The sequence below is a fragment of the Alosa sapidissima genome, chromosome 8, assembly GCF_018492685.1.
Source record: "Alosa sapidissima isolate fAloSap1 chromosome 8, fAloSap1.pri, whole genome shotgun sequence".
NCBI classification, from domain to species: domain Eukaryota; kingdom Metazoa; phylum Chordata; class Actinopteri; order Clupeiformes; family Clupeidae; genus Alosa; species Alosa sapidissima.
The window spans coordinates 20,700,841-20,713,913 of NC_055964.1; the positions used below are offsets into that span (position 1 = coordinate 20,700,841).

The window sequence follows — 13,073 nt, forward strand, 5'->3', positions numbered from 1 at the left end:
ATGATGATGATTATTATTATTATTATTATTATTAACTAATAATAATAATAAGAAGAAGAAGAAGAAGAAGAAGACGAAGAAGAAGAAGAAGTTCATGTCAAGTCATGACATAAACCAAAAGTTGACCAAAAGTCAAGTACGCCTACTGCACGCCTCTTTTCACATTGGTAATTTGGACTGAGTATTCCATGTTATCGCCAGTTTAGATACTAAAATAGTAAATGAGTAAGCATACAAGCATTACATTGGACAACATCTTAAAAAAAGTCATTAGGCATGAAATAGTTATGTTGAATTATTTTTATTTTCAAAATCAATGAAAACGTTACCAAATGGCAAATTTCTAGATTTCAGCAGTGTAACATCTCATTAGAAAAGCAAGACAAACAAGACCATCGACAATAAATACTTAAATCACCTCCTCCAAATCAAAGCAAAATACAATCTCGCCTTGAAATATAATGTTCAAAAACAAACAAATGTACAAAAAGACTAATGGCTATTTTAAATATGTGTATCAAATTGGCAGTAGTCAACTACTTACATTAAGACGCTATTTGTTCCATGACAAACGCATGTCTCTCAAGCCTCTGGCTCGTTTTTAAAGTGCACATAACCTTTAGAAGTTGCAAGCAAATTCTTACAGGGACAAAATCAAGACAAAATCATCTTAATGAATTCAGTATTCTAGGCATAATTACAAGTATACAAAGGCAAAATCAGGCTTCGTTTTGTTTTCTTGGAAGACATGTTTTGAATGACATTTGAGAGCCCATGGCAGTCGACATGGCAGAGGGGTCCTATCAATGTCACCAAGAGGCGCGTAAAATTCTATTGGCGGAACAATACCTATGAAAAATAACATCTCAAGGCCATATACTATAAATCTGATACACCATCATATCAGCTGTCATAGAGCAAGCTATCGGAATGTATATGCCAACTCCACATTTGATTGACACAACTTAAGTACAGTTTGTTTTAAAGAGTTAGTATGCTTGGTGGCTTGGAAGTTTCAGTTCCGACAGTTCGTCTTCGCTCTGAAGCTCCAGGTGAGTCTCATCCGAGTCGCTAAAGTGAGAGTGGGGGGAAAACTCTCCATCGCTTCTGTTCGACCGGGGTGAGTCTTTGCTGTTTTCAGATTCGGACTTCCCCGTAGGTGACTGCATATTCTGTTCCATGAAAGAAGCGAACGACGCATCCTCATAGGGGAATGGCATTCCGGTTAACTGGGCAGGGAAAACCCTGGTTGTCGGCGACCCCCTGGGTGTGTTGTCCCCCTCGTAGACGGTGGAGGACACGCTGCTGTTTGGCGAATCTGCTTTAGCACCCGGACCCTCCAGAAGATCAGACAGAGCATTGATGTAGATCTGAGCCATCTGCAGAGTCTCGTATTTGGAGAGCTTCTTGTCGTTGTCAAATGCCGGGATGACGCTCCGTAGCTCGTCAAAGGCGTGGTTCAGTCCGTGCATACGCCGCCGTTCCCGTGCGTTGGCAGCCTGGCGCCTCTGTTTTTGCACCACGTTGGTGGATTTGCTGGATGGAGCTCTCTGCCTTCCATCGTCCGTTGTCAGCGAGCCCTTGAGTCGACACAACTCACGCACTTTGACAGGGGTTTTGGAGCTCTTCCTAAAGTTGGAGAGGTGACCTGCTGGTGGAGACACGCCTTCCACACTTGAGCCGGGCGAGTGCAGCAGGTAGTCGGCGTGTGGCGCACAGGTGCCAGGCTGCGCGGGAGCGAGCCAGGCGCGTGGGTCACTGCTGTCCATGAGTGCCAGACTCGGTGGGTACTCGCGCCGCTCCCCCCTCCCCAAACCAGACTGTTGGACTTCGAGTTCACTCATCTCCTTCGCGTCTTTGTTCAGGCTTTCCAGACGCAGTCCATCCATTTCAAGTAGGATTAATCACGAAATCGTGGCAAGGAAGAAATGGAAAGAAAATATAGAAAGTAACTTATAGCCGCCTGTTAACTTTTGCACCTGTTGCGCGCACTTAGTCGCGTGGTCGTTGCTTTACTGATGTCTCAGGACACTGACTGGCTTTAAAAAGCGGCACGCGCCTGGGAGCCCCCCTTCTCATATGGTCGCGTGGCGCTTTGACCAATAAGAGCACTTGGGGCAGGCGCGTGTGGACAACCAATGAAAACGCGCCGTAAACCCGAGAGAGGTTATTACGCCCAAACTGTTTTTGATAATGCCGCGGTTTAGGGTTGTTTAACTGGGGTGTTATTACCAAAATGAGTTGTCCCACCGGACACACGCGGAGATGCTGGTCAGTAAGCGTGGATAGCGCGAGCTTCAGATAAAAGACACTATGATGCCCACGCGCCAGGTGTGGTACCTTAGAAGACCATAACCTGCGTGAAACACGGTCAGTGACATGAGCTCATCTACTCCACTGGCCTAAACCTCGAATAGCTGAGTAACTGTTGATAAGTTGCAAAATTCCAGCCTGTAAGCAACAGTTTAATGTTTAATAAACACTACACTATCATCCTATTATCATTACACGCCCATTAACACTATTATCATTGCCATATTTATCATCGTTATCTTCACTTTAGCACTTGAAAGACTTGTAAGAATTTCTGCCTTCAGAAGAGAGCAAGATTAGCCTACCAAGGCCCTATATGAATAGTCTATATGAAAACTCGAAAACTATATGAAAACTTAAAAACGATATGAAGTGTCGGTGACCAGGACTTCGTTTCTGTGGCCTAATTTAAACTAAATTAGCTCATGCCGGCACATCTAGTCGAATTTAGTTGTAGGTCTATTCACAGAAGATTTGGACCAGAAAAAGCTGGAAAAAGTACCCGCTTCCTATTTTGCTCAATGTCCATTCAGCACACGTCTATACGCCGTGGAAGTTAATGGCATCTTAAATTTCATCTCCTTTTGAACAAGTTCAAAACCTTTTGATCCGACTGAAGGAACGCCCTGCTGGTAAAAAGCGCTGCACCAGGATGAGAAACATGATCAGGGAGCGCTTTTACTGTCCAAAGCAATGGCAAGAGAGGAGTGTAGACTGCGTGTTGTGACCATCCACATCTTTGACAACAATCCCCTCTATAGAGAATCATATGTTTAAAACCGTTGGCCACACGAAAAGAAGGCTGAAACAGACATAGCCATTATGTTTAGGCTCCTAGATGAACAGGCAGAGAGAGGAATAGACTGACAGATTTGATTGTAGGATATCAGATAAATAGACTATATAACTTGTGAACTTTTGGCTTATCCTAAATTGCAAATAAAACAAACTCAGTGAGAGAGTGTCGTTTAGCAGTTATTATTGTAATAATACACATTATTGTAATAAAAATATATATTTGACTAATAAAAAATGAATTACCATAGGCTACTTGCACTTTAGTCCATAAATCAACCACCGAATGAATAATGCTTTATATAAATTCCTCATTTCTGAGAAAATAGCATTAATCTTTTTGCATTTATTCATGAATTCATAGTGCGCTGAGGCTCGGGGACTGGCGCCTGACTCCGTCCCAGTGTGTGCCCCCGTCCCGCTGTCCTGCGAGCCTTGGAAAGGCTCCTAAAGCAAACAACAGGTTGGATATTGTAGCGGTCGATTATTAAAGTGTCTCAGGCACAATGGCGACTCTATGTTCCATTCGACACGCTCGGGGAACCCTTTGGAAAATGTGCACAAAATGTGTCTCGATAGGGGCTCCCAACGTGAGTGAGTCTGCATGCTGCTTTCTTCATTCCAGTCTCCGGGGAAACAGGGATAGCGTATTTTTACCATGCAGACATGAAAACATTACTACTTACTACTACTGCACCACTAGCCTACTATCACTATTGTTAGTATTAGTAGAAGCAGAAATTCCTACAACTTTTGTACGATAACATCTTATTAGAAATCATTGTATCAACCGAGTTATAGACATAATCTAGACTCTTTAACACACGGGAATCGTTTTTTTTATTATACAATATATCTCTTTTATTATACAATATATCTACATCTCTCACTTATTCAACTGTATTGATTTGTTTCACTTAATGTTGAACTTTGTGGAATTGTAAGAAAATTCAAATAAAACATATTGAGGGTTTTCACTGATCCTAGTCCACCAGAATATGATTTTGAGTAAGAGGTTTTTGGGATAAAATAAAAAGTAAATACATACATAAATAAATTAATTCCTGTTAGTTTATGAGAAAAAGTGTAGGATATACATCTAATAGGAATATGATACTGTTTGGTGAGGTTGTGTCATGAAACGTAGTCTTTCTACTAAAAGTTAGTCTTTTGTTCTGTAGAGTAGAAGATACCTGTTACCTGCTTTACAGAATCTATTGATTGATGCATGGTGATATTGGACTTGGATTGATTGCTTTCTTAATCTGTTGCTCCTGTCTGAACTTCAGGAGCAAGACTGTGGGAATGCCAAGGTCATGGGCCAGACTCTCAGGGAGCACACACCCTGGCCCTTCATAGGCATTTGTTTTGGGATGAAATTAGCAAATCAATGCTAAAAAAACAAACAAACAAACAGTGGAACTAAAACGAGGCACAGCCGTTAGTGAACTGATAATTGCAATGTGGCAAATTGCCAACTGTCTCAGGAGATGGATTATGAATGCTACATTAGAGGGAATTAATTGTGTCTCTGTGTTGTTTTTTTTTTTTTTGGTGCTTGGAAGTCAGTGATATTCTGTACTAACTGAGTGTAAAAGAACACAAATCATTACAAACGCTACAGTTCCCAGAGGGTGTCATGGCCAATGACTACTTTACAGCAGTTTAACACCACATCCCCCTTTAGCAGGAAAAATAAATTGTAGTTTATCTATGTTTTTGTTCAGATTCATGCTTTCAACATATCTACAGTATGCCAAAAAGTGAGTAGGCTATTGTAACTAAACATATAGCTGCTATGGAGACTTATGAAATTAATTCTAGACTTGCATCCACTCTGGTAACTCAATGGTAAGAAGAGCATTTCCACTGAAGGAAAAAGAGAAGGGAGAATTCCTCAATGCAGTCAATTGAAAGCATGAGGAGTGTATGTGTGCCAAACTTGATGGACCAGTAAGTGTAGGAGATCTAATCACACATGCCAGAGTCCAATTCAGTGCAGATTGAGCGTAATTGGACAACACAATACAGTTTTACCACTGAGAGCTTAAGCTTTCAAATATGACCAATTGCTGTTAAAACATTTAAATGTCTTAAATGCAAATTATTCAGTGGGATTAACCACAAATCATTGCGGGGTACACATCAAAAGAACATGGCTAAATTAAATCATGACTTTAAATGTGGTCTCATATCACATTGTTACAAGTAGTGGTATAACAATTCTTAAAGATGTTATGAGAATGGCGATGAAAACTATAAATGTGCAGGGTTTGCCATGACTGTACTGTGTGTGTTGTCACTGTGAGCAACCAGGGCTGACTAGTCGCTCTGTTGATCTTTGCTGACTGGCAACAGAGTGCTGTTTAATTTAGTATGCTTATCTTAACTCTTACTCCTACTCCGCCACTGTTTGAGGATGACACTGCAGGATATTTGAGAAGCTGATTCACTAAAGACAGTGGGGTTTTCTGAGGTGAAATGCACTCCAATGCTGTGTTTGTTGTTGCCACCTACTGACCATTTACAGTCATTACACTGAACCAATCCCCTAAGGGCAGAGAAGAAGACAACTGAATGCAATTTTTTTTTTATGGCTCTTCATTCAGAGAAAAGCAAATATGCACATATGGGTGTATGTTTTACTAGCACAATATTCATACACATGGTAATGCTTTTGGGTTTTACGTATCCAAAAACAAGTGGGTCTGGATACTCCCTGGCAAATGAAATTCAAAGAGCAATTATGACTTTAAAAATAATTCAACTGCAAGTGTAAAGATTAGGAAAGTAGGAAGGAAGTAAACGTTACTACGCTTTTCTCTCTAAATATGGTAATAAGTACACGAGTCAAATACATGATAAATAACGATAACATGTACTGAGCTATTGAGTATGTGCTTCGTCTGTCACTGCAGTTGAGTATGTGCTTTGAGTGCCATACCAATGACTTCTTGCACTGCGAGGGGTGCACATGCTCTATGGTCCACAGTGGGTCCAAGTTCACCCTCGCATACACACACACACACACTATTTATTCCTTCCCATTTGATGTGTGGGTCTTCCTTCCGATGACAGTTCTGAGGACTCTACTGGCCCCCTTTCCAAGATATTGTGAAAAACATGGAGTCTCTGGAGGTTCACTGGTGCCTCTAGTGGTCACCAGTCTGCTATTGTTCACAGAAATGGTGAGCCTACAAACAATCCAGTTTAAAAAGAAAACAATGGCAGATAGTTGATCTTAGAATGAGCACAACACAAGAAAAAGCAAATCAAAGACCAAGAATACATACCACTGTAGAAAACATGTTTATTAGACAAATTATACACAGAAAGCTTTGCCACTTGTAACAGAGGCCTCAGTTTGTTCCGTTTTGAATAATATGCAACACATACAACAAAATAGGCCTATATTAAATACTGTACATTATAATCAGTTGAAAATGATCAAGTAATCCTGTACATACTATGTATGAAATTAAAAATGTTACAGGCATGGCAAGTGCTGCATGCTTCTTTTACCGGAAAGAACTTGCCTCCTTATTTTTAAATGAAGCAAATAAAATGGAAATGCGGTCAGAATGAGGAGGGGTCAGAGGGATTTGTGGAGAAATGAGAGTGCAATGACAGCTAACTGAATGCTAGGCTCTTATGATATACATCTCTTTTATCCATAAAAAAATCATCCGCATGTAAAATATACATTTTTTAAAATGGTTCTTTATTTATACTAAATAAAAATGTAAAATTTATACTAAATAAACTTTGATTCCTATTGTCATTCGATAGCCATAGCTCGAGAAAATTACATCTAGAAGGCTTGCATCAAACACTGCCGCTGTTCTCTACGTACAACATCTGCAATTTAGTCCGAAGATAATGAACTCAAAGCTCTGTCTAAACAACTAACATTAGTAAATATTAAATATTAATACAGTGTTAGTGAAAAGGTGGGATTTTGCCATTTCCGCAAAAAAAAAGGTTTATTTTTTTTTCCTCACCACAGCTGGATGAACTTGTTGAGAAAATTAGCACTTTTAAAAAGTTTGACAAATAGTATAATCCCTTAACAATGTACGAAATGAGTCAGAAAAAGATTTCACGTGACCTCCGAAAAAGGATTACGATGTTTTTCTCTTCTTCTCGGGTGGCAATGCAACTGGGATGAGGACTGATGCTGGACAGGTAAAGCCCTCCCTCTGTAAGGCCTAGTCTGACTAATGCGTTGGAAAAGTCTCGCCATGATGCAAACTCAACACATCAATCTGAACACAGCAGCTAGCTGGTGGCACTTAAAATAAACAACAAAAAAACAACAAAATAATACGAAAAAACAAAACAATTGTACAAAATGCTTGTTTGTCGAGCCCTGGTATGACTACAAAAAAAATCATAAAGACACAGGAAAACAACCTTAGGGTGACTTTATGATGCAAACTGAAGAAAGACAATGGCACTCAAGCAGTTTTCCAAAGTGGAGAAGAAAATAAAAAATAGACAGCTCAGAACAATTATTATAATTTCATCTTTTTTCATCATAGTTTTATCTCTCTGACCAAAAAAAAACAAAAACACATTCCACGCTTTAAGATTTGTTATACTTAAAACAAAGTCAATAAAAGACACATAACAGCCTTAAACTGTATTCTCTGTTAGATGTCACTTGAATTGTTTCTCTGTCTGTTTTTTTTCTATAGATGAGAGTCTTTGTCTCAAAGCGTTTTTATTTTATTTACTATTATTTTTTTTTTAATCACAGCGTCTTGCGTTTGGCTAGACGTCACAGCGTAGGTGAGAACACACCAGGATCACAGGCCTCCTCTAGTCTGTGAGCATTGGTGCAGTACATTGGTAATCAATGGAGTCTCACGAGCTTCAAGACGGGACCCTGCCTAGAGGTCAATAGGGCAGCCGGGTCAAAGGAACGCCACACAGAGTTGAATCGACACCTCGGTCTGGAGGTATTAGTTGAAAGTTACTGAGCGTGGCGCTCGTCAAAACACACTGAAACACAAATGACAGATCTTTGAAAGGGAGCCTCAAGTGTTTTTTTTCATGTTGTTTGAAAAACATCAACAAACAGAAGTTCCCACTGTCTTTGTTTACCACAATTGTCCTGATCCTGGGTGATTCCGTTAGTCTTTCATAATCTTTAGTCTCATTTTTTAATCCTCACAAAAAAAGCGTTCTTGAAATGCTTAGTAACAAAAAAAAAAGAAAGGTCAGTCATTCCCTGTTACAGCAGAGATCTTCCTGACAACCACAAACAAACGACAACAACACCGAACACCTTCCTCTTAGGTTTGGTGAGTTCAGCAGGACGCACTCTCTTTCACGCCGACCACTGTTCAAGGCCAAAAACAAACAAAAAACAAAAGCCAACATTTTTGAAACCGAAACAACATAAAAAGATTCTGTATGTACACATAATCTTTTTTCCTTTTTTTTTCCTTGATTTTTTGTGTGAAGGTTTTGCTGCTCTCCCCTCCTCCGTGGCCGAGCTCATATGGACGTGCCCCTGTCTGGGTCGTTGCCGTAGCCGAAGTTGGGTTGCGGGGTGGGCTGGTATGGGATGGCCGACATGGTCTTTATGGGGCTGCGGAAGAATCCTCCGTTGGGGGCGCGCTGCCGGAAGGTTCCAGTCCGGTGGTCCTGCACGGAGCCGTAGGCGAAGCCGCCGCCGGTCTTGGCCGAGAGGCTGCGGCTGAGGGTCTGGATCTGCTCGGGGATGAAGGTGGTGGTGGTGATGTGCGTGTTGCGGAAGTCGCTGATCTGCTCGAGGGCCTGGCGGGCGGCGGGCATGGAGTCCATGTCCAGCGGCGTCAGGTCGATAGAGGAGGTGGAGAACTGCTTGTGGGGGCTGTCGTCCTCCGTGCACAAGCTGTTAACCCTGTGGTGAAGGTGTTCCAGGTCGATCTCTTTGTCGTCCTGCGATAGGAAATAGAAAGGGAGAGAAGAGGTGGTGTGGGAAGGGGGGAAGAGAGACAGAAGAAGAAGAAGAAGAGAGAAGAAGAAAGGAAAAGAGGAAAAAAAAAGAGACAGAGAAGGGAAAACAGGAGAGGAGAGGAGAGAAGAAGAAGGAGGGAGTGAGGGTTGTTAGAGGAGTAAAAGGGTCAAAAGGTCGGGAAATAAAGTGAGGCGAGAGGGTGTGTGTGTATGTGTGTGTGTGTGTGTGTGTGTGTGTGTGTGTTGTGTGTGTGTGAGTTTAACACAGGAGGACAAGGCGCGGGGGTGAGAGGTGAGAGTGTGGCGGTTTACACGATGAGTCAGACATTCGGGAAGAGGTGCGGAAAAATGGGAGTGCAGGTTGTTATAACAACAACAGCGATGAGGAGAAGACCAACGCCACAGCAGCGGGTGAATGGAGACAATGGATGGAGAGAGCACGGGTGGAGAGGGAAGCACAGCAAAGAGCAAGATGGAGGAGAGAGGACAGAGGCAGGTGGGGTGGGTGGGTGGCCGGGTGGGAGAACGAGAGTTCCATGGACGGAGGAGACAGAGGAGCGAGCGAGATGAGAGAGTGGTGGTCCGGGCGAGGGGGGTGAGAGTGTTGGGGATGTGTGTGGAGGTGTGGAGGGGAGCAGAAGGAGAAGGAGAGAGGGATGCAAGGAGAGGAGGAGGTGGGGTGGGGGGGGGGCACAAAGAGCAACACACTAAGCTGTAGTGAGGTGAACACACAAACAGACACATTTCTACCAGGGTGACGGCTGAAGGAATGGGTTTCAGGGACCCACTGTCTGAGACTAGAAGGGTACAGTTGGGGTAATTACACCTACATGCCTCCTCTGCACAGTATAATGAGATACTAAGACAGAGTACACATCCATGGAGACTGACTTAATCTCTAGTGTGGATCGCTGGATCTCATTACTCCAAAGCCCGGTGACTGGGGAAAGTAATAAAGTTTTGTGTGCTAACGGGTAACACTGCACACAAATAAGATGCTGACCAGGCACTTTGTGTTTTTTAACAGGTCCGTCTCCAAATTTTTCCTAAACAGTGACTTTTCAATTTGGAATGGAAACTCTGTCCCAGAACCAAAATGCCTTCTGTATGCATCAGTCCAAGTATAGAAAAATGAATACCAATATTGGCATATAAAAAATTAAAGATACTCATTTAGTTTGGGACAAATGGGGTGACCTTAATGTCCCCTTAAATTATTCAGACCAGCTTTCTACTGTGGTCAATATTAAGTGGGTACTCACAGAGTTGCTGAGCACTCTATACAGATAAAATGATATGCTATGTATATTATACATATATATTTATATATTTACACTCACGGAGGGCTGCGGAATGCTTGTGCCAAAGACGAGCTCAGCTCAGTAAGTGCACTGGTGTTCCATTTGTGGAGAAGAACAAAGAGGGGGGTAAAGGGTGGTTGCTGGGAGGTTGGGGGTTGGGGTCGGGTGGGGGTAGGGGTAGGGGTTAAAGTGCGTTCTCCATCCCCTGAGTGGAGTTGGCACTGATTGGGTGTAGTGCCACCACGACCAGTGGGGAGGGCCCCGAACTGTGCCAGCAGTGCGTGGCGGAGGTGGCGTCCACGGTCACCCGCTCCCTCTCCGAGAGCACAGGATTGACCGAGGAGGGGAGGGGGAGCTGGAGGGAGGTGCTGTTGGTGTTGGTGGCGTTGGCGGAGACCTGGCTCGGCGTGAACACCACACAAGCACAGAGAAGCGTGTGTGTGTGTGTGTGTGTGTGTGTGTGTGTGTGTGTGGAGGTGGTGGATTGGGAGGTTGGCAGACGGGCAGATTTGGGCATAGAGGGGGCCGGGAGGTGGATAGGGAGAGAGACAAGAGAGGGGGGGGGGGGGGGGGGGGTTGAGGGAAAGCAAGAGAGACAGTCAGCGAGCAGCAGAGAGTTCATTGCACATGAGGAGAGCCGCTCAGCTGTGGACAATGCTGTTAAAATGACATCAGACATCAGGAGCGGCTGGTGGTTTGGCGTTCTTTCCCCATGTCAGAGAGTGATATGCAGAGAGTGCTAGCCGTAAGCAGCTGTCCGACCAACCCACCAACATAACAATGATGAACAGTCCGCAATGAATGCTTATGGAAATGTACAGTGGAGAGCGCTGGCTTGAAGCTGACTGGGTAGGTACAGGCCATGAGCAAAATGGGGGAAAGGGTCTTTCCCAGAGCACCATCACATTCACTAAAAAGGCCATTTTGCAACTTCACCCTGATGAGAGTTGTAAACAGCATATTAGGCACTTCACAGTCCTCTGTAAAGATCTCTCCGCTGAGCCTTGCTGTGAAACCACAAGTGAACAGAGCCACTGACATCAATAACTCCCTGCTACATGAATGAAATTATATACACCCACAGACCATTAGTGTGTGTGTGCGTGTGCTTGTGTGTGTGTGTGTTCACTACTGAATTTAATCCCGTCACCAGTTTGCTTTAAGGTTGTACTTGTCACAGTGAGTCTAGTCGGATTCCTCTCGGTTTGTTTTCAAGAGCTTCAGATATGTGGATAAGCTTTTATAAGCTTTTTAAAGGGTCTCCCTGGCCACCGCTAGTCTGTCTCATCAGTGCAGTTTTGGCTGACTGAGCTGCTGTAATTGGCTAGCGCTGCCACTTAAACACACTCCACCTGTCCCCTGATAGTGTCTTCATTAGCCCACGCTAGCCAAGCCTCCTGCTCCAGCCCAGTCCCTGCCCCAGGCTTCAGAGTTTGGACGCCGGACTCAAGCGGTGCCGGTTCCAAGCTCCGGTCTCGGCCGACTAACAGTTGGAACGGGAGTTGAGTCGGGAGCGCTGCTACTGCTACTACTGCTACTACTGCTACCGCTAGCGTAAAGGCCACTTGCTCTCATGCCAAGTGTAATTTCAAGTCTGGGCAGTGAGTGAGTGGGTTGAGTGGCTGCAGCCTGCGGGGGAGTTGAGGTTGGGGGTGGTGGCGGCGGGTGGAGGTGCAGAGAGAGGTGCCAGGTGTTTTTTTTTTCCCATTTTGCAGTGGTCGTGGTGAAGGGAAAAGGGGGGGTGGGGGCAGGCGGTAGGAAAGGGGGAGGGAAGAGGAGGTGGAGGAAGAGGAGGTGGAGGAGGATAAAAATTCATTGTTGGCAGAAGATAGACCGAGGGGGGAGAGCGAACGTGTGTCGGAGGCTGGAGTCCAGCGGCCCTGAGCAGCATGCGGGGGAGAGGTGGTGGTGGTGGAGGTGGTGGTGGTGGTGGTTGGGGGCGCTGCGGAGCGCCAGCGTGATGTCGTTCGGCTTCTCGTGGAGACACGTCTCCTCCTGCCTAACGGTCGGCCCCTCAGACTGCGTCTGTTACACGATGCGTGATCAAAATGTGACGGATGGATGCGTTAGTGTTAGTGTGTCCATAAGAGAGAAAGAGAGAGAGAGAGAGAGAGAGAGAGATAGAGGAAGAGAGAGAGAGAGAGAGAGAGGGTGGGGGAGAAAGAAAGTGAGAGAAAGGGAGGGAGGGGAAGGCAGACAGTCGGACAGACAGAGAGATGAAGCAGGCAGACGAAGAGGAGGATGGAGAAGAGGGAGGGGAGAAGTGTGGAGAGGCAAGGATGAATAGAAAAGACAACAGTCAGCACACAGAGGTTTTTTTCGTTTTAATGTCCGAGGAGCCAGATACCTGGAAGGGTGAGATGTAAAAATGGCATTTTGCATTGTTCTCCCACGCCTGCTTTAACCCTCAACACAGAGTACTTATCTACAAAACAAAACAAAACAAAAAAAAGGAAATGAAAAAAAGGTCGTTCAGCCAGTGACAAGGAAATCAGACATGACTTTTGACAGGAATCAAACAAGTTTGAGGTCAGAGCAATGATCAAACATGGACATTGTGTAGAGCCCAGTGGTCTCTGAAAGAAACATGTGAGCTAGCCCTCACATACACACACACACACACACACACACTCACGTTAGGTGTGTTAGTCACCAGAGGACCAACTGGTCTCTAAACAATCTCAGTAGCAAATGACACAGCAGAAGATCTGCAAAGTG

At 44.2% G+C, this 13,073-nt stretch overlaps 2 protein-coding genes across 4 annotated transcripts in view; both read right to left on the reverse strand.

The window, feature by feature from the left end:
- Positions 1-282: 282 nt before the first annotated feature.
- On the reverse strand, positions 283-1,996 carry atoh1a (atonal bHLH transcription factor 1a). The gene has a single exon (XM_042100306.1). It carries the CDS (start codon positions 1,887-1,889, stop codon positions 990-992), a length of 900 nt encoding a protein of 299 aa, XP_041956240.1. The 5' UTR covers positions 1,890-1,996; the 3' UTR covers positions 283-989.
- Positions 1,997-6,401: 4,405 nt separating this feature from the next.
- Positions 6,402-13,073, reverse strand: part of grid2 (glutamate receptor, ionotropic, delta 2) — a 324,417-nt gene continuing 317,745 nt past the window's right edge. The window contains exons 16-17 of one of the 3 annotated variants that reach the window (XM_042100272.1): positions 12,208-12,380; positions 8,791-9,036 (exon numbers count right to left, since the gene is read on the reverse strand). In XM_042100272.1, coding sequence (XP_041956206.1) covers positions 8,931-9,036; positions 12,208-12,380 — 279 coding nt within the window. In that variant the 3' untranslated portion in view covers positions 8,791-8,930. Of the gene's footprint in view, positions 9,037-10,394; positions 12,381-13,073 lie in introns of all 3 variants that reach the window. The other 2 variants (XR_006033507.1, XM_042100271.1) reach the window with 2 other exon arrangements.

What these genes read in the sequence shown, in the direction of transcription:
- atoh1a (XM_042100306.1), bottom strand. Translation starts at nt 1,889, where the DNA reads ATGGATGGACTGCGTCTGGAAAGCCTGAACAAAGACGCGAAGGAGATG.